The sequence below is a fragment of the Halichoeres trimaculatus genome, unplaced genomic scaffold (genome assembly GCF_033239565.1).
Source record: "Halichoeres trimaculatus isolate MK-OKI-2021-1 unplaced genomic scaffold, fHalTri1.1 fHalTri1_scaffold_1, whole genome shotgun sequence".
Classification (NCBI taxonomy): domain Eukaryota; kingdom Metazoa; phylum Chordata; class Actinopteri; order Labriformes; family Labridae; genus Halichoeres; species Halichoeres trimaculatus.
In genome coordinates this window covers 28702096-28720846 of record NW_027437179.1, presented here as the reverse complement: position 1 = coordinate 28720846, position 18751 = coordinate 28702096, and the positions used below count along the sequence as shown (strand labels likewise).

General features: G+C 38.9%; 3 protein-coding genes and 1 long non-coding RNA gene across 5 annotated transcripts; 3 read left to right on the top strand and 1 right to left on the bottom strand.

Annotated features, from left to right (window-relative positions):
- Nucleotides 1-2057: 2057 nt before the first annotated feature.
- On the top strand, nucleotides 2058-4278 carry fam83e (family with sequence similarity 83 member E). The gene is made up of 3 exons (XM_074665683.1): nucleotides 2058-2525; nucleotides 3036-3182; nucleotides 4150-4278. Exons 1-3 carry the CDS (start codon nucleotides 2058-2060, stop codon nucleotides 4276-4278), a joined length of 744 nt encoding a protein of 247 aa, XP_074521784.1.
- A 1786-nt stretch (nucleotides 4279-6064) lies between these two features.
- On the top strand, nucleotides 6065-7127 carry LOC141784282 (uncharacterized). Its single transcript, XR_012597431.1, has 3 exons — nucleotides 6065-6211; nucleotides 6293-6511; nucleotides 7045-7127. It is a non-coding gene; the product is annotated as an uncharacterized LOC141784282 (long non-coding RNA).
- Nucleotides 7128-8229: 1102 nt separating this feature from the next.
- On the top strand, nucleotides 8230-12946 carry utp3 (UTP3 small subunit processome component). Of its 2 annotated transcripts, XM_074678096.1 has the most exons (16): nucleotides 8230-8441; nucleotides 8564-8651; nucleotides 9737-9793; nucleotides 9876-9932; nucleotides 10016-10127; nucleotides 10215-10283; nucleotides 10377-10498; nucleotides 10602-10757; nucleotides 10845-10916; nucleotides 11488-11528; nucleotides 11614-11710; nucleotides 11833-11967; nucleotides 12066-12202; nucleotides 12288-12354; nucleotides 12594-12701; nucleotides 12817-12946. In XM_074678096.1, exons 1-16 carry the CDS (start codon nucleotides 8425-8427, stop codon nucleotides 12904-12906), a joined length of 1425 nt encoding a protein of 474 aa, XP_074534197.1. In that variant the 5' UTR covers nucleotides 8230-8424; the 3' UTR covers nucleotides 12907-12946. The 2 variants fall into 2 exon arrangements, with proteins under 2 accessions (XP_074534197.1, XP_074534189.1); XM_074678088.1 differs by having other exon boundaries at nucleotides 10016-10283.
- A 100-nt stretch (nucleotides 12947-13046) lies between these two features.
- Nucleotides 13047-17009, bottom strand: ppcs (phosphopantothenoylcysteine synthetase). The gene is made up of 4 exons (XM_074678108.1): nucleotides 16928-17009; nucleotides 14904-15441; nucleotides 14715-14818; nucleotides 13047-13667 (listed from the first exon to the last, which is right to left on the bottom strand). Exons 2-4 carry the CDS (start codon nucleotides 15436-15438, stop codon nucleotides 13344-13346), a joined length of 963 nt encoding a protein of 320 aa, XP_074534209.1. The 5' UTR covers nucleotides 15439-15441; nucleotides 16928-17009; the 3' UTR covers nucleotides 13047-13343.
- Between the last annotated feature and the right edge of the window lie 1742 nt (nucleotides 17010-18751).

The following is an 18751-nucleotide window of genomic DNA, read 5'->3' as shown; positions in this document are numbered from 1 at the left end:
CATATATTGTTAATTGCTCTTTTCTCCAAGCATTTGACTCCAACATTTCAAAGAAAAGAAAAATAGGAGTTCAAAGGTGTTTTACCCATGTCTAGCCTTGATTTAATGAATGCTAGCTTTTGCTGTAAAGCTTATAGGTGATTGAATGGAACTTAAAATTAAGTCTGAGTACTCAGGTTTACTAATGCTGTGTCTCAAATTGGATAGTTCTTTGATACACTTCCATGAAGTGAGCAGAGTACTTAATGAACTTACTAGCATAGTACACACATTTTCACAGGTTAGTGTTACAACCAACATCTATTGTTTGATTTGTTCCAACCCGTTGCGTTACATAGCCAAAATGATGACCATTGAGGACGAGAAGTGTCCAGTGTCCCACACTCAATTTTTTGACCGTTTTGAGTGCACCAGCTGAGTAATCAAAGTGCAATAATTTTTCTGTACTGTCAGTGTGAATGCACTCATGCACTCAAAATAATAAGTGTAAGCGGAGAAGTATGTGATTTGACACACAGCATAAATGTTGTTGCTTTAGTCACTTATCTCTCAGCTGAAGTGATTTCCCACCCTGAGATTGAACAGAGAAAAATGTCTGCTGTGGGAAGGTGTTGAGTTACGCCATTAAGTTCTAGTCATCAGAAAGCACACCTAAGGACACAAGATGACTGAGAATGAATTATCTCTACATTTTTTTTCTTTATGACTCTACTTTCATCCACTCTGTGGTGTTACAAGGTATGCGGGACATTATCTCATCTTTGTGGCATCTCTGTCTGCGAGACAGTGTTGTCACTCAAGATCAGAACAAGATAACAGAGGGTCATTACAAACCAATATGTTGTTAAATAGAAAGTTTATGTAAGAGATTCGAATATCTTTTGTGATTACTTTTTGAAGGTAAACAGTAAAAGATGATTATAAAATGTTTTTTTGTTTTTGTTTGTATATATTTTTTATGTTTTCATGTGTAATAAAGGGATACACAGATTGTTGTCTCCTATTTTCAATATTACATAGTCCTTTATTCAAAGGGCTTAATCTTCATAAGACCTGTTTTGTTAGTGCTATTATGTATGTGAGTGCTGATACAATCATTTGACATCACACTGCAGTTGCATAATAGTGCACCAACTCTGTCATTGAAGCACCCATTGTTTTTATGTCGTTCATTATTTACTCTGCTGAACAAACTGGTCTGTCACAGCTACACATTTTTCGCAGTTATTTTCCAAGAAATCAAAACAACCAATGATTGCACCTGAGATAGGAAGTCGGACATAGGATTACGTGTTTCGCTCACTGTCGAACCTACCTGTCAGGCTTGACTAGTCCTTAAAGAAAACAGTCAAATAGTTGGCAGATGATCTAATGAAGGGAACATAACAAAACAACTACATATTCAAGAAGTGGGGATTGAAATTCTAACATTAGAGGGCATCATTTAATTTAAGAACTGTAGCTACAAAATTCAAAGAGAGTGAGGGAGCAGGATTCCCATGAGGCTGACAAATTTGTCGGCAGCTCAGTATTTCTGGAATCTGTCAGTAAGAAGGAGTGGACAGGTGAGGAGGAGTGAAGTGACATGGAGGGGAGGGAACACACGAGCAGTGACAGAACCTGGCAGATTATTAGTAGTTGAGCCTGAGAGGTGAGATATGCTGCCCCGGAGGAGGTGAGTTTTTGTTTCAGTCTGGCTTAATGTGTGTTCAAACTGAGCTACACTCAGAGATTTCTTATACTGACATTAACTTGCTATCTTGTGTTAGTATGTGCTAGGGGATGAGGCTGCTCAAGAGCATTAAATGGGCCCAGGACTGAACTTGTGAACCTTGAACAAGCTTTATCATCAAGATTATCAGAAGCATCGAGATATCCTGTGTTGTGGAAATACTGTCTGTCTCTGAGAAGGATGACTGGAAGATTGACTTCAACTAGAATAAAAGGTGACATGGACTATCCTTGGATTGACATGTTTTATATCAACTGGAGCCACTAGTAAGGACTTTGATATATTGAGCTTTTACAAAGAATAACCAGGAAATCTCACCAAGGTTATGTCAAACTCACAAGAGCAGAGCCTTGATGAGAATGTCGTGTTCCTGCCGGTTACTGAGGCCTCTCCAGAGTTCCTTCACTGTGAGAAGGAGCGTCAAGCAGTGGAGGGACTTCTCAGCGCAGGACCGGAGGCCTTCTACAGCTCCATTGGCACAGAGCGCTCCGGCTGCTTCCTGTCATCAGAAGAGGTCAGCCAGATAACAAGCTGGGCTCAGGACTATCACTTCAACCCGTTGCAGGCGCAGGGACTGGAGAATGGAGAGGAAAGCAGCTCAGACACGAATGATTTCTGTACCACTTACTGTCCTACTCATTCGGATGTACCAACCCCGGACCTGGTGCTGGGCTGGCCAGAGACAAACCCATGGGTGCCAAAGGGAAGTGTTACAGTCCACACTAGTCCTCCTGCTGAGGGGGAACCACCTGTCAGAGAGGTCATCAGGCGGCATCTGCAGAAGGCCAGCCAAGTACGTAAATGAGGGTAAAAGTATCTAGGTGAACGGTACAGCTTTCATACAGGTATTTGGGAAAGTGGAAATTTTAAAGGGATTTTTTTCTTTACATATTTTTTCCTTACACCACAATGTTCATTTCAACTTTTACATGAAAAGTATGCAAACCCCCCAACAGATAGGCCTGTAATGTATGGTAACAATTTAGATAATTCAACCGTTTAAAAGTAATCACATGCAGAAATCGGCACTAGGGCTTGAAATGCACACAACACTGAAAAACTGGAAGAATGGATACCATGACCTTGCATGTGTCCTTTAACAAAATCAACTGTTAATCCATGTGAAGTTTTATTGGTGTTTGTCAGCAAAGGAGTTCTGCTGTTACTACATCACAAAAAATAACAAATACTTTTTGTTACCACTACAAAAATTGTTGGAAAAAGAAAGGTTTCAATTTGTGGCAGGATACTTTTAACCTGACCATTCAGTTGCAAACTAAGTCTCTTCTTCTACACACTTTAGGTAATTGCCATTGTGACAGACAGATTGACAGACGGTGCAATAATTGGGGATTTACACAATGCTGCCTCCCGGGGTGTCCCTGTTTACATCATCCTGAACCAAAGGTCCATTCAGGAGAACTTCACGCTCAATAGGCTCAGGCATCCGGTGAGTCACCTCCTAAAAGATCAGCACACACCTAGCAGCCATCCTCTCGAGTCTGTTTAACAAGGTACAAACAAACAAAAGCTTTTATTTACCAATCAATCAATCAATTGCCACTTGTCCACCAGATCAATGTATTACGTAATGTAACGCGATGGCTCTGAAAGTGAGTTTAGTATCACACTTATTAAAAACTTGTGACACTGCATTTGTACTCTGAGGAGGTATCACATAAACTGCAAGAGTGTCTTTTCACTGTGGCATTGGTATGTGAGGAATGTGACACGTATGTTGAGCAACAAATAGACCAACTGGTTGCACAGCATTCAGTGTTTTCTGTGCTTCTGTCAGGAGGTGGCGAAAATGTCTGGTGATGAAAGTAGGAGAGAAAAAAAAAATGAAAAAATGTATGGGAATTTCACTAACAAAGACTTATGATTCAAGCAATTTTGAGGAGGGACATTATCAATATCTTAATTGTTGTAACTTTATGATTTTATCCAAAAAATCTGAATTTTGGGCTTTTTTTTGTTTTTTTTTTTAGTGTGCCCTTATCTTCCATTAATGGTATGCTAGCATGCATTACTGAAATGATAATTATATGTGTACAGTAATAACCACAAAAAAAAAATCTTATTCTACATTTAATCCTTAAAAATACATGTTTACCATTTTTACATGTAAACATATTCAGCACTAAACTTGACTTTCACTTAAAAAAAAAATGATTAAAAAAAAATAATAAAAAAGCTAGCATGCTAACATTTAAGATAAGGTCAATACGTCACTGTTCTAAACAGCAAGGAGCATTCTAGAATGTGTTACCCGAGAATTTGTGTGATATGGCACATTTCCATCCCTCCCATCTCATAGTTGATCAATTGATTGAGGACATTTCACCACACATAAACACAAATCTTCAGTGTGATTCATGAAATATTGGGATTTAACTTGGCTTTTGGTTTGGCAGAACATGCAGGTCCGTGTTCTTGGAGGGAAAACTTTCTGTTCAAGGGCAGGAAGAATGGTGGTCGGGGAAATGAAAGCCAAGTTCCTTCTGGTGGATTTAGAAACTGTGATTCATGGCAGCTACAGGTGAAGAGTCATGTCTTTCAACTCAGTCTTTTTCACACCTTTGAGAGTTATATAACAGGCTGCCTCTCTTCCCTGCAGTCTCACGTGGACAGACGCCCACCTGCACCGGCAGCTCATCACTGTCCTACATGGCCCTGTGGTTGACTCCTTTGACAGAGAGTTCAGGATCCTTTTTGCTGCTTCGCTTCCAGTCTCAGACACATGGAGGGTTGCAGGAACTCATATAGATGTGGAGCATCAGCTGAAAGACTTATCACATCACAGGTTTCAAAAACAGCTGTCCTGGGATCCTGAGATAATCAGTCCCCCATCCCCTCCTGCTGGTTCCCTCCTGGACTGGGAAGCCATGGGGGTTATCCAAAGAGACTCAAGCCTCATTGACAGCCCTTTTGATCAGCCTGAGGCGCATGAGGAAATTTCAGCCATGGAGGTACCACTGCAGAACAACGTGCCATTGGATAAAAACACACACATTGTGGACAGTTTTGTTAACAATGGAGACCCCTTCGTGGATAAGAAAAGGTAAACACGTGTTAAATTGATGCAAACCATTTGGCATTGGCACATCTCTCAGTATGATCACATACCCTAAAGGTATACAAGACACAGTTTGTGTCAGACAGAAAGTTAGGACTCCTGCTGATGGTTAGAGAGAAATTTGTGCTGTTTAACTTTCATTTGTGACCTCACAGGCAGGTAGTTGGAAAGGGGTAGACATACAAACTTGTATCAGAGAGGCAAGTGAACAGGAAAAGTTAAATGGTTGTGGGCAGACAGTGATAGAGATCTTAGTGGAGAAGTGGTGGGAAGCAGGAGAGTAAAGGAGAAATTTAACTTCTGACAATACAGAAAGAAGCATTCTGGGGGTTTTTGGCGATAAAGTTGCTCTTTTTACAACCCCCACTTTTGCCCTGTTTCCTGCTCTATCCACTGTCCTCTCTGCTATCCAATTTAAGGCATAAAAAGCCCCAAAAAATACATTAAAAAAATAGACATAACTCTGTTGTAGATATCACAGCATGGGCTCAAAATCACTTCCAAAGTTTTTTTTGTATACAGTTTATGTTTCCAGAAAAAGGCATATGAATCCAAGCATAAACATGACCCTAAAATACCTTGGACTTCTCAAGACCTCAGCCCGTTCAAGATGGACTGGGTCTGATACATCCAAATTTGACACTCTTTTTGGAAATCATGGAAAACACCCACCCCACATCCTTTGCTCAACTTATTTAGTACTTAGGAATTTGCAATGGGAATTTAATGTAGAATACTGGGGCATGTTATTTTCCCTCAATGTTTGTGTAATCTGCAATTTGAATCATTCAGGATGTGTTTTTTTTATTTTGTGCAATGGGTTGTTCGCACAACTTAATCAATGTACTTTGTATGTTACAGGGTCATTAAAAACACCTCTACAGTGATGAAGAATGCACCAGAATCACCAAATAAACTGGTTTTCAGGTAAGTTGTACTGCAAATTTCAATTTAGTACTTATCAACATTATCAACTCGTCACTTTCTAAATATCTGACGCAAATTTCTTCCAGGGAACCTGATTATTTGAACAGCAAAACACAGCACCCTCAAATAGACCTGAGGTCAGAAAGAATGAAAAGGTAACCCAGGGAAAATGAAGAAAATAATATTAAAGAAGTAATTTTTTAACCAGAGAATTTTAAATTGAGTGTAATTTATTTTCTCACAGGGTTGAACGAGATATAGAGAAAGCAGTTGCCAGGCAACTTGCCTCAGAGATGAATGCAAATCTAAATGAGAGGACGAAACTTAATGACCAAACCAAAGCGCCAACACACAACATGGTCCCACCTTCCCCTACAAAGAGAAGAGAGCGTTTAAGAAATGACTCCATTTTGGAAGAGGAGAGCAGCTCAAATGAAACAAGCTCTAAAGTGGAGAACATGCCATCTTCCAGAGTAAGTACCTGGTCTTTGTTTTCTTATCAGATGAGCTGACTTTGGTGCTCAAACAGAGAGACATTACTCTCCTCTCCACAGAAACCTTTAATCCTGAGGGTGCCTCAGCATGAGAGCTTCAGCTCTCTCAGTGACATTATGAAGAGGCTCCAGCTTCAGGAGAGCTCTACAGGCCGGCTCAGAAGAGGATCTAAGGCCGTTACATCAGAGATGAGTCGATCAATGATGGACCTGAGTGTGCCCAACACAGATTCAAACCATGATGAGAAAGGAGTCCCAGTGCCAAGGTTTAAGGCTGGTGTAAGTGTGATGCTTTCTCCATATGCACTTATAAAAATGAGAGATGGAGAAAGAAATACTTATGAAGAAAGAAATAGAAGTTTAGACCTCATCGAGGTGTTGGACTTGTTTTCTTTACCACGGGGGCTATCAAAGAGACTGTTATAGTTTTGTGATTTTTGTATTACAGGCATCCAATATTGTTTAAGTTAGTATTTACAAAGAATTATGAGCAAAAGCAAAATCTGATCGGGAAAATAAATTCCACTGTTATTTATAATTAATATAACATAATTTCCAGCTTACATAAAAAATGTATCTATAAAATACAATCAATCTTTTTGAGCAAAATCTGGTACTAAGATTCTTACTCTTTGGTATTTGTACCTCTGAATAAATAAGTATATGCTAATTAACACCAACAGAGGATTATGGGAAGGCTTTATCCAAAATATAAAGGGTTGAAGTATATTTTAATCTGCCAGACACAAACAGCAAACTGAATTACTTTTTGCTTTTCTCATTTTTTTCTTTGTCTACATGTTCCTTGGCAGTGCTATGACCCGGCTCATACACCAGCTTCCTCACTGATGAAAAACAGGAGTGAAGACATGAAACCTTTATTATACAGAACGCCCAAGAACTTCCTTCCCAGAGGACGGCCTCGCAGCTCCAGTTATGCTCTCAATATGGACTGGAGAAGGTCACTGGCAGAGTTGAAAACCGAAGGGGAATGAATGACAAGAAATGAATATTCAATTTGAGAACATTAAGTCTATCTACCTTACATGTCAACAAGGGAATATGGAAAACACATTGTTAACATCATGATGAACAACTTCTTCTTGTCTAATATGTTGATGTTTCATAGTTTGCCATGTACAGTGTGATTTTTGCCAAACATTGTTTTATAATATATTTAGGTAATTCAATGAAGGTGGTATTTTAGAGCTACTCATTGTGACTAGCAAAAAGTGTTTCCTGTGTATTACCCAATAGATGTTATAACAGAAAAATTGCATTTTTGTGTTGGGTGCTCCTACATTGATATGGTTTAAAAAATGATTAATAAGTCACAGCTCAATTTTAAAACGAACAAATAAAAGAGAAAACAGGTTAAAAGCTACATAATAAAAGTGTGGCCATGTCCCCTTTCTGGGATTTGGGGGTTTCAAATCCAGGATTTAAATTGGGTTATTACCTTTTTTTTTTTTTTAACGGATAGATACCAATACTTTTTTTGAAATTGAAAATATTTAGAATTAGTCTTCTAGACAATTAAAATTGTATTTTCCCCACTGAAAGTTCATACCATACACATGTACGGTGGCCTTGGAGTGCAAAAAAAAAAAAAGTGTTCTTTTTTTGTTTGTTTGTTTCTGCGTTTTCGCTTTTGTGATGTTTGTTTGTTTGTTTTTGTATTTTGCATTTTGGGGCCTCCATACTCAAGGGAGAAAACCCTAAAGGGTACATTCCAGGGAGGTGAAGAACCATTACGGTGACTTGATTAATTGAATGTAAAAAAAAATATGTATATATTAAAACAGTCTTTGTGTATTTTTGATGCCTCTTTGAAGATCTTTGCTGTCTGTTTGGAATTATTTGATCTTTATTGATTTGATTCCTGCTTTTGATTTTTGATGCCTTTTATCCTTACTATTTGATTTCTTCTGAAAACACACTCCGCAAGTAGGGGGCGGTATGCACGCTTCATTTTTCATACTTACCCGAGAGGAAAAAGAGAAGAAGAAGTCAGTCAGGAAGCACATGGGTCCCATAATGCGTTCCACTCGACTCAGCTGGATATTTAAGCTTTTCCTCTTGGATTAAACTGTATCTTTTCACACAAGTGTTACAATTTTCAACGATTTTCACTCAACAGTCAAACGTTAAGGTTTACTTTCAGTGAGTAGAAAACACAGTTCATTTCCATCATGGGTCGAGCAATGAGGTGAGTTTGGCTTGAATTAACTCTGGTAACACCTAAGCGTTTACATGTGCTGGTTTGTGTATTACTCAATTTCCTTTAAGTAATGTCCTGAGCTTTTAAGCACGTCTGTTCAATGTCAATAGGGGTAAGCAGGTACGAAGACCACCGAAAACGAGGACATATGATGAAGATGATCCTGAAGCTTACAGAGGCTTACCTGTTCCTGATAAGGTGAGGGGACTCAGCAGGACAGAAACAAAAGTAACTGACCCCCCTGATCATCGCTGCTTTTAAGAAAAGACGGATGGGAATCGCTTCAATTTCATACATTCCGGTTTCTCTAAACGGTTCTTTTCAATTTCAATCCCATGATTTTGGGGGAGTAAAAAAAAGTAATTAATATTACTTTTAGAAAAGTAAACCTGCTATTGTTGTTGGGACATTAAGACTCTCAAAGTTGTCAACCATGATGTTTTTTTCATGAAACATTACTCTTTCTTATTCTAATAGATCAAAATCACAAACCTAAACTGTTTAAATAAGAGTGAGAATAATTTAATTATGTAAACATTAAATTATTAAACAATAATACTACATTTTGCATACTTAAATTTGGTGACTCACCAGAACAGCATTCCCATCATCACCACAAATCTATCTACTGCAGGGACTTTTCTCCTCTTTTTTTCCTCATCTCATCTCATCCCTGAAGTGAACAAAGATCATGTACCTTCCTTTTTCTGAAGCAACCTGCACTGTGCTAACAAAATCACAATAAGTGCACAAAGTTTATTCAGCTTCAGTTCCTACGCAGGGCATAAACAAACCAGTGGGCTCTGTATACACTGCAGAGAGGTGATGTGCAAGCAATAAAAGACAAATAAAAAAGTATATTAACAGCAGCTTCAGTTCATGGCCACAAAGTTGAGCATATAATCAAACAAGCAGCAGCCCATTATTCTATCCGTTAATTATATCGATGTTAGCCGATGTCTGATATTCCATTTTTAGTGCCAATGTCAGCTGATACCGAGAACCTGTTGACAATATTGTGCAAATGCTTCATCCCATTTGTGTCAGTACCATTTTGCATTAGGCACAACCAAACTCATTTTCTTGTAACTTTGCTGACACGTTTGTCTTTCACTGCAGAGTTCTCAATAAAGTTAAGTCCTGATAAAAGTATGTCACTGAAACTGAAATGCAGATGCCTTATTGATTTCATTAATCTTGTAAATTATTTTGTTAAAAATGGAACCTTGATACTCAACCATTTACCACATTTTACAAAGAGGCATGCCATCTCTTCTTTCTAGAAATCTTCAAAATACACCAAGGACAAAATTGCCGAGTATCACGATGAGAAGATTGCAGTAAGTTTTTCTTATACGAAGTTATTTTATTTGGTGCATTCTTTATGTTATTAACATTTTTATTTTGGTCTGTCTGTCACAGAAACTCCTTGCTAGTGGTGTCCAGATAGAGAGCGATGAGGAGGAGATGGATGATGAGGTAAAGTTTTAGGTGCTTGTTTGCATTTACAGGCAGGAAATCAATACAATGAACAAAAAAGAAAGAAAGTCTAAATTTTGCAGGAGGAGGTGATGGCCCTGGATGATACTGAGTCCGAGGAAGAAGATGATGAAGCAGAGGAGGAAGGAGAGGGAACAGATATGGAAAGTGATCTGGAGGGGAAAAAGGAAGAAGGTACATACATACGTTCATTGTTTGTGTACAGGAGTAGGTTTGCTGTTACCCACACTTTTTTAACTTTAAGGTTGTTGTCCTCCTCAGATCTTCCCAATGAAATGGCATGGGGTACCAGGAAGAAGATGTTCTATGACACAGACTACGTGACCACCAGTAAGCTTCTTAATCCACCATGATGAAAAATTGACGCTATTCCAGAGTCATCTGTTTGTCTGTGTTGCTAATATTACAGCCTTGCCATTACAGAAGGAAAATCTCAGGAAGAACTGGAAGCTGAAGAACAAGAGGAGGAAGAAGAAGCTAAAAAGATCCAAAACCGCTTAGCAGAAAATTTGTGTGAGGAAGATTACGATTTAAATCTTTTTCAGGTACTTTTTGTCATGGTTCTTTATTTCACTTGGACAGCTGCTGCAATTTTACATGTGATGATGTTAAAAATGTGCCTGTTAAATGAGTGTTTTTTTAATTCAGGAGTTTGCTGTGGAAGAAAAGGATGAAAACAAGGTTGTGGAAAAGGAGGAGAGGATTGTAAAAGACCTGAAACAGATGTCCCAGAAAGAAAAGATGAAACTCCTTAAGAAAGAGTCACCAGAACTGCTTGAACTTATTCAGGACTTTAAAGCAAAGGTAAGGCATGCTGAAAAATGTTGCATTTTGCATGTGTTAAGTTACCACATGCAACTTGAATAATTGTGCCACTGAATGATGTTGCAGCTCACAGAACTGAAAGATGAGCTGCAGCCCCTGGTACAGATGGTTGAGGATGGAAAGATCCCACCTGGCAATGTGAGTAGTTTTTACAGCACACACAAATTTATCACCAGAGGATGATTTCTGAAAAGGCTTTGGCCTGAGTTCATGTCAGGATAATGGAACTGCTTATCCTGAGGCTGTATGAGCCATCAGTCATGCTTTTATGCTTCATGTATTTATATTGAAACCAACCATGATGCCAATTAGGTCCTCAAAAATCACAGTTAAATTTTCAGTCATTCAATTCAACTGCTTCTATCCCTTATCCCTTTCCTGTGGATGTCTCTTTCTACATCGACAGCCTCAGTCTTCTCCTTGTGAAGCTCTTTGAAGGTCTTGATTGGATCTGTGTCTTAACTGTCCTCTCAAGGTTGAAGTGATCCCTGTTGCTTTGGCCCCTTTTCCTCTCACACTTATCCCTTACAGTCATCTGTTTATTAGTATGTTTGGATACAGCATTCTTCACCAGTCCACCTCATGATGGCTTTTAGGTTGCAAAACCTCCACTCATGTTCAGGTTTTTTTGAGCTGCAGCTGTATAGATTTTCATTAGTTTAACCTTTATGTATGTAAATATAAACAAGTTTTGTCTTTGTTTCTACAGGGTGCAGACTATCTTAAGACTAAATGGCAACTTTATCTCAAGTAAGTTTGAATTAAACTCAATTCACACGTTTTAAGTCTTGTCATTGTCTTTCACTCAACAACTGGTATCTCTTTTTGTCCCCAGTTACTGCACAAACATCAGCTTCTACTTGGTGCTAAAAGCAAAACGAATCCCTGCTCACAACCATCCTGTGATTGAAAGACTGCTCACCTACAGAAATGTTAGTCCACATGTTGATATCAACAACACATTGTAACTATACCTGTGTGATCATGTAACTGCTGTAATTTCACAGCCACATCAGATGAAACCTCTGTTTTACTGACTCTCAAATACCTGCAGCTCATCAATGGACTCAGTGCAGTAGATGCTCGGCTTTCACCACAGTACCGCCAGTTACTCGCAGGTGAGGAGGGTGAAAAGTCTACAGACAGACCAACGGGAGGCAAGAAAACTAAAGTCTCTAATAAAGTCAAGGTGAGATTTGTGTTTTACCTGTATGTACAAATGTAGGAGGGGGAATACATAATGTTCTTAATTGTTGCTGAGCTGTAATGAGTGGTCTGTGTCTGCAGGATTCTGTCAAAGCTCTGCCAGAGGCTGAAGAGGACTCAGACTCTGACCTGGATGAAGAAGCAGCGTTGCGTTTCTACAGAGACGTGGAGCAACGATTGAAAATAAAGAGAAAGAGCAGTGCGCCAGAACTAGAAGAGTACGTATAATTTCAGTCTTTAATGAAGGTTTAGACAAAATCAAACTGGTGGTTTGTTAAATTATAGATGCCACTTTTGTTGCAGGTTGGAAGAAGGCGAGGATGAGGAGGAAGAGCTGGCTCCAGATGCTAAGAGAGGAATTACTTACCAGGTACAGAGTGACAACCTTTCCCACACTGAAATATTAGCATTAACAGTCAGGATTGTGTCACGCAGATTAACAGATGAATGTTAAATGTGGATGTAGAAAAGTGGAAAAGATGAGCTAAACGTAGCTTTCAGTTGTGTAAGGGTGCCACCTGTTGGAATATTTCAGTAACATTTAACATACTATTTGGACTTGGTCACTTGAAAAGTTGTTTTAAATGTGTCCCTTTGGGTTTTCCACAGATGGCGAAGAACAAGGGGCTTACACCAAAGAGGAAGAAGATCGACCGTAATCCTCGTGTCAAACACAGAGAGAAGTTCAGACGAGCCAAAATCCGCAGAAAGGGACAGGTCAGTACACTGCACATTGATCATGATGCTTTCCAAGACTGTCGTGTGATGGTAGAGTTTAAGGCTGATATGTTGAACAGATTTTCAAGGTGACAATACAATTTATGTTTTACAGGTCCGTGAAGTACGTAGGGAGGAGACCAGATACAGCGGAGAGTTGTCCGGTATTCGTGCTGGGGTCAAGAAAAGCATCAAACTTAAATAGCCGAGAGAATTCAAATTATAAACATCACTGGACTTTACTTGTTTATGTTTATCTTTGGCAGCCTTCTGGTGAAATAAATCTGTACTTTCAGTTATTTGTGTTCACAGGAAATACTTTTTTGTTCAATTATTAGACAGTGAATAAAGATCTTAAGACTTTTAAATAAGCTGTGTATTGTCTTTGAACAGAGAAAGCTTTTAATCAGCCAATAGGTCCATGTAGAGCGCAATCATAAGGACAGAGGAAGGCATTCAGTGTTTAGAAGTACAGTTATGACTAAGGTTTGTGCAATCAAACAACTTACTGAAAATACAGTAACCTTTGAGAAGAACAGGGAAGAATGAATAAAGCAAAGCTCAAGTTCAGGACCAGGTGAGAGCTCACATTACACCCAAGACTGCATGATTGACTCGATCAAGAAGGAAGGGTGAATAAAGTCAGGTCTGTTGAGTTATAAACTTGTTATGTGCTGAAGTCAGGTTGCTCACAATCCTCTCCTCTATGTCTACCTCATTCTTCACATCCTGCTCTGACAGGATCAGTTCCACTTGAGTCTCTGGGGTCACCACCACCACATAACCCCGTCTAGAGTCCAGAATGTTAGCTACCACCACCTGGTGCCTGTACGTGTCCAGAGCGCGTCGAGCCTTTTCCAGCAGGATGGTCGCATCGGTCTCCAGCTTGAAGGATATGACGAACGCCTGAGGTGCCCAGTCTTTTACAAGTGGAGACAGGATCTTCGGCACCATGTTCAGGCTGAGCTGAAGAGGACAAGAAAGAATATCACTTTTAATAACGAGGCCCTTAGTGTGCAAACGGCTCTTTGAGGGTGGATAGTGCTATCACTCTTACAAGCATTTTTACCATATCGGTTTAGGGTTTTAGTACGTTTGAACACAAAGTACAGCTGAGGTTCAGGGTTATGTAACAAGTTTAGCAGTTATTTGAACAATCTTGTCAAGAAATAACAGAGTGTCTGCGGGGTCTTTAAAAGTATTAAAAGTTGATAAATCAATTTTGGGAAAATTAAGGGTCTTAAAAAGTATTAAAAAGTCTTAATTGTGGTTTCATAGGTATTCAAGCTTTGACCCAAAAAATATTCATAAATAACTATTTTCCTCCTTGCAACTGTCCCCTGATTGGGACGTTAAACATTCAGCCGATAAAGTTCTAAAATAAAAGTCAGTAGAAAAATACAAAAATAAAAAGAAATAAAAAAATACATAAAGAGTCTAATTACAATAAAATACAACAATAAGGATTGTGAGCGGTATAAACACCAGCTATAGATTAACGTCATTTCTAGTTTCATAAAGAGAAATTAAATACAACATTAAAGCAAATCACACAATCTCCGGCACATGTCCTAAATTTGAAAAATTATTAAATAATTTCTCATTGTCTTCAGCAAGTTGGCCTTGAATAACTGCTGTTTCTTGTTGTGGGAGTGTCGATAAACCTGCCTTTAGTTTCATTTGTTCTTTCAAGCTTTATTCCTCCTTAGCTTGCATCATTTCTGTAAAAATGTAAACTACAACTGTTAAAAAGTGGATGCCAACAACAACTGAAAGTTGTGATAAAGTCTTACAACTTTTTTAAAGGTTTTTGAAAAAGTCTTTAAAAGGTATTGAAATCAATGTCAGGATTTTAGCATATACCCTGAATAAAGGATTTCTTGAAAATGTGACTAAATTAGAAAGTGGTGGGATTTCCCCTCAGTATTTAGGATATTCTACTAAAACCAAAATGGTTTGAAGTCAGAGGAACATAATGGAAAGCGTCAAAGTGATTTGTATTTCTTCACTCACCTGAAGAGGCCCATTGGAAGACTGAATTTTGTGTTCAGGCATCTCAGATGCTGGGATGTAGAAATCTGATACAGCTGCAGCCAAATAAAACATAGCCTTGGATCCTATGTGCAAAATAGATAAATGAGAAAAAGTTACAAACATGGTGGATTAGAGCCTGAGTAAAAATCTTAACATTTGTGTTAGTACCTATTGTGTTGAGTGCCTGTGCTGCTGCTTTGAGAAGATGCAGATACTCGGACAGAGTGCTGAACTCAATAGGCAGCAGGAGCCGACCTTCCTTTACCTCCTGGTATTTCTTTAGTGTTTTGGCAATGTTAGGAAGCACCTCTGGATTAACAACCACCTCACCAGAGTCACTGGAAGCTCCCTCACCATCCCTGAACTTCAGGGCATCCAGCATGTTCATGGCAGAGAACATGCGGGTGTACGGGTAGAGGGACCGATGTCTGTGAAGGAAGATGACGGCGTAGCCTGAATCCATAAAATACTCTGCTGAGCAGGCTCCTCGCCTGCCGCTGCTGAAGTTATCCAGGAAGCGAACGGTGCGGGATTCCAGGGGAACTTTGGTGCCTCCTGATGTGATGAGGACTACTCTGCGACCTGCCGCAGCGTGATGAGCGGCAAAAGCAGTCATCTTCTCTTTGACCTCCTCGACATGAGAGGGAACAGCAAATTCCTCAGCTAACTTCCCATCGATGGAAGATATTCTGGGTTCAGCCATCACCTGATCAGAGAAAAGGCATCATGTGGATAGAAGAAGTGGTGTAGCAGAAACAGTCATGAAGGAGGGTCATACCTTAACAGTGCTTGACACCTTTATCAAATCAGCAACAGATTAGACTGAGTTGATATGCCACTATCTTGTAAGCACACAAACAGAGATAGTTGATGAATAATATGCTTACGTTGGCCTGGAGACCAAACAGTTTAAAGGGAGAGTGCTTTTTTTCCTTTTGCTTCGTACTATCCCTCTAATGCCCTCTGTAATCGTGTCACTTGTTTACATCTAACCCCCACCCCTATTTTTTACACTGGTGTTTTTAGAAAACCTTTATTTCAGTCTCTGTTGGACAAGCTTTGTTTAAGCTGCTGTCTCTTTAAAAATGTCCTGCACCACAGACCCTTTTCTCCCTGATTGGCGAGTCCTCCGAGGGCCTGTCAGGGGCAGCACTACAGAAAGACCATAGCATTTAAGGCCTGTCCCTCTAACGAGTTATGAATCAGTTTGGAGATCCTTATGTGATGACCTCATCAATTAAGCAAGACTACTGAAGTTATTTAGGAAGTAGGAATCCCTGGTTTGGTGGCTTGACTATATTGGGCTAATAATCTAGATTTTGGTCCCTATGGAACCGAGTCATCAATATTTCTGGTGATAACTGAAAAAAGGAAGAAATTGAAGAAGCGGTGACATCGATTCACAGTTTATCCGTAGAAAACCTACATATTTGGTTGATACAATAAATTGTGTAATTACTGATTAACCTGCTGGGTTGTACATGTTTAATTAATTGCTTTGATACAAAGATGGCAAAAATTGTGAAAGAAAAAGTAGTGTGCTTTATGGATGCAAATTTAACCATGCAAAAACTTGTCCTTACAGACTAGTTAAGAGTAAATAAAAGTGGAGAAATATGACATAAACTATCATTTTATTGGAGGGTTGATTGATTAGTCGACATTTTTGTGGTTATGGAATTAGTTACAGATATAATGTGATCTTTAAAAAAATGTGACTGTTTTACTGACTCTCTCAAAGTCAGAAACCAATTCACCATGATAGAGGACTTTGGTTTAGTCTTATCTTTTGCTCAACAAAATGATCCAGATATCTTAGTTCTTTATACTTTTGGGTGACACATCGTAATCATGGCTCCACGTGCATCCAGCAAATAGTTCAAACTTGAACAAAATGGAGTTTACTGGAACTCTGTGTTTCAGTAGTCTAGTTGTAAGCGAACCTCAACTCAACATTTCAGCGTGATACAAGTTCAACCACATGCCCCTGATTTATACCAGGACATGGCAAACACTGAGAAACATGGCCAGGTGAGTGGTCGGTATTCTTCTGCAGGACAAAAAAAACTCGTGTCGTCTTAACGTTAGCCGCTCCTTGACACAATTTACCACCATGACATCTAACTCAAGGAAACAAAACAAGGGTTACTTTATATCATAATAATTCAATACACAGCTGTTGACTGTCCTACTTCTGTTCCCGATGTTTCCTCTGACAGTCTGCAGGAGCTTCCGACAACCTCTGCACTTCCTGGATCCACAGACCTCGTTCTGTGGTCTTTGTACACGCAGAGACCATAGGAGACCCATCAGTGTCCCCGGTGGCTGTACACGGTACTGCAGCATAGCAAGTGAATGTATACTGAACTCAAGAGGACAGCCCATGACAAAATCCAGAACATCTCCATCTCGGACAGCAAGAGAGGCGGATCTTATGAAGGTAGAGCTAAATACAGGTAAAAGCTGCCCCCCATCTGGATTGCTGCAAAGTAAAATATCTGTTCTTTCTGATTTGGGCAAAGGTGAATTATTTTAGGCCACAGAAAGAGCAATTTTCAAGATAAAAAGAACCTAAAAGGCTCGACATGCCTTGGAAGTTTTTATTATTATTATTTTTATTTTATTAAACTTATTTTATTTTATTAAAATTATTTTTTATTACAAATGAAATCCAAAAGCAACTCCTTTCCCAGATATTTTGATGGTTTTTTTTAACATTTGTTTTGTGCATTTTGTGGATGATTTCTTGAAAACTCGAATCAGCAAGCAACTTTATTTTATTTTGCCAATTTCACCTCTTATTTAGAGTACTGTACGCCAAATTCTTTACCCATTTGACTTAAAATGCAGAAGTTACACCTCATTTTCTGGATTTACACACCATGCCAAAACTTTATATCAGAAAAGGGATTCTCTTGAGATGGCCTGAGGTGTAGGGTTACCTTCAAATACTAGTAAAAAAAACCAACAACAACAACAAAAAACATAGGTAGTAAAATAATTCCTGGCTCCCAGTCTAATGCACTCTGTGTGAGGCTGCCGTACCAGTTTTCCGGTATCATTTTCCAAAACATCTTAATTCAAAATAATACTTTACACTTAATTCAGAAGCATCTATACACTCCTGTGGTGGGAGGCCTACATGAATCAGCCATAACATTAGGACCACTGACAGGTCAATTGAACATTGATCATCTCTTTGGTGCCCCCTGTCAGTGAAGCTAGGCAACATAAAGTCCTTGAAGTTGATGTGTTGTAATTAAGAAGTATGGATACATTTATGGAAGAGAGGACTGCTTATTGCAAGATATTTTATGGGAAACTGCCTTTTTTTCCAGTAGAACAGCTTGAGAGACAGGAAATATGAGGAGCAGGGAGTGGGGGAAGACATGCAACAAATGCTCATGGCCAGAGGGGAAAAAAAAGAAGGAAGAAAAAAATTATCTCAAGTCTGCTCTGTCTCTTCTCTTTTATATTAGTATTTTATTCATTATTGGAAGACACTGGTGCACAAGCATCCTGCTTCTTTTCCTTATTTAGAGATGGTGAGAGGAGCCTCAGAGAGAGAGATTATACGGTTCAAAACCAGACAGTTTTGCTACAGTTTTAAAATCATGACTTTAAACAAGATTCAAACAAAGCAACTTCTTATTTATGGTCCACTGAGATCCCCCTTCTTTTGTTACGGGCCTTGGTAGTCCTTCCATATTTACCCCTACTGTAGCCCAGAGGTTCCTATCTTTGTGCCTTCTGTATAACTGCATACAATTCCTTTTAGAGAAAAGTCAGATTTCAAACTCCAAAAATTCATCAGTTACTAAACATAATCTGAATTTTGGACACGACAACTGGATTGTTGATATCTGGGACTGTTTTCTGGGTAAAAAATGCATTGTGAATAAACATGGGTCTGTTTTTATGTCTGTGTTTATGTGTATTTTAAGCTAAGTTAAGCTGAAATACACTGACTGATTATCACACCAATTTTGTTGAATTCAGATACAACAAAAGCAAAA

What these genes read in the sequence shown, in the direction of transcription:
- fam83e (XM_074665683.1), top strand. Translation starts at nt 2,058, where the DNA reads ATGTCAAACTCACAAGAGCAGAGCCTTGATGAGAATGTCGTGTTCCTG. An exon ending in ATCTGCAGAAGGCCAGCCAA is followed by an intron (nt 2,526 to 3,035) that starts GTACGTAAATGA and finishes TACACACTTTAG; the next exon opens with GTAATTGCCATTGTGACAGA. An exon ending in TCAATAGGCTCAGGCATCCG is followed by an intron (nt 3,183 to 4,149) that starts GTGAGTCACCTC and finishes TTGGTTTGGCAG; the next exon opens with AACATGCAGGTCCGTGTTCT.
- ppcs (XM_074678108.1), bottom strand. Translation starts at nt 15,438, where the DNA reads ATGGCTGAACCCAGAATATCTTCCATCGATGGGAAGTTAGCTGAGGAA. An exon ending in ACAGGCACTCAACACAATAG is followed by an intron (nt 14,819 to 14,903) that starts GTACTAACACAA and finishes TTTTGCACATAG; the next exon opens with GATCCAAGGCTATGTTTTAT. An exon ending in CTTCCAATGGGCCTCTTCAG is followed by an intron (nt 13,668 to 14,714) that starts GTGAGTGAAGAA and finishes TGTCCTCTTCAG; the next exon opens with CTCAGCCTGAACATGGTGCC.
- utp3 (XM_074678088.1), top strand. An exon ending in GAAAGATCCCACCTGGCAAT is followed by an intron (nt 10,917 to 11,487) that starts GTGAGTAGTTTT and finishes TTGTTTCTACAG; the next exon opens with GGTGCAGACTATCTTAAGAC. An exon ending in AGTGCGCCAGAACTAGAAGA is followed by an intron (nt 12,203 to 12,287) that starts GTACGTATAATT and finishes CTTTTGTTGCAG; the next exon opens with GTTGGAAGAAGGCGAGGATG.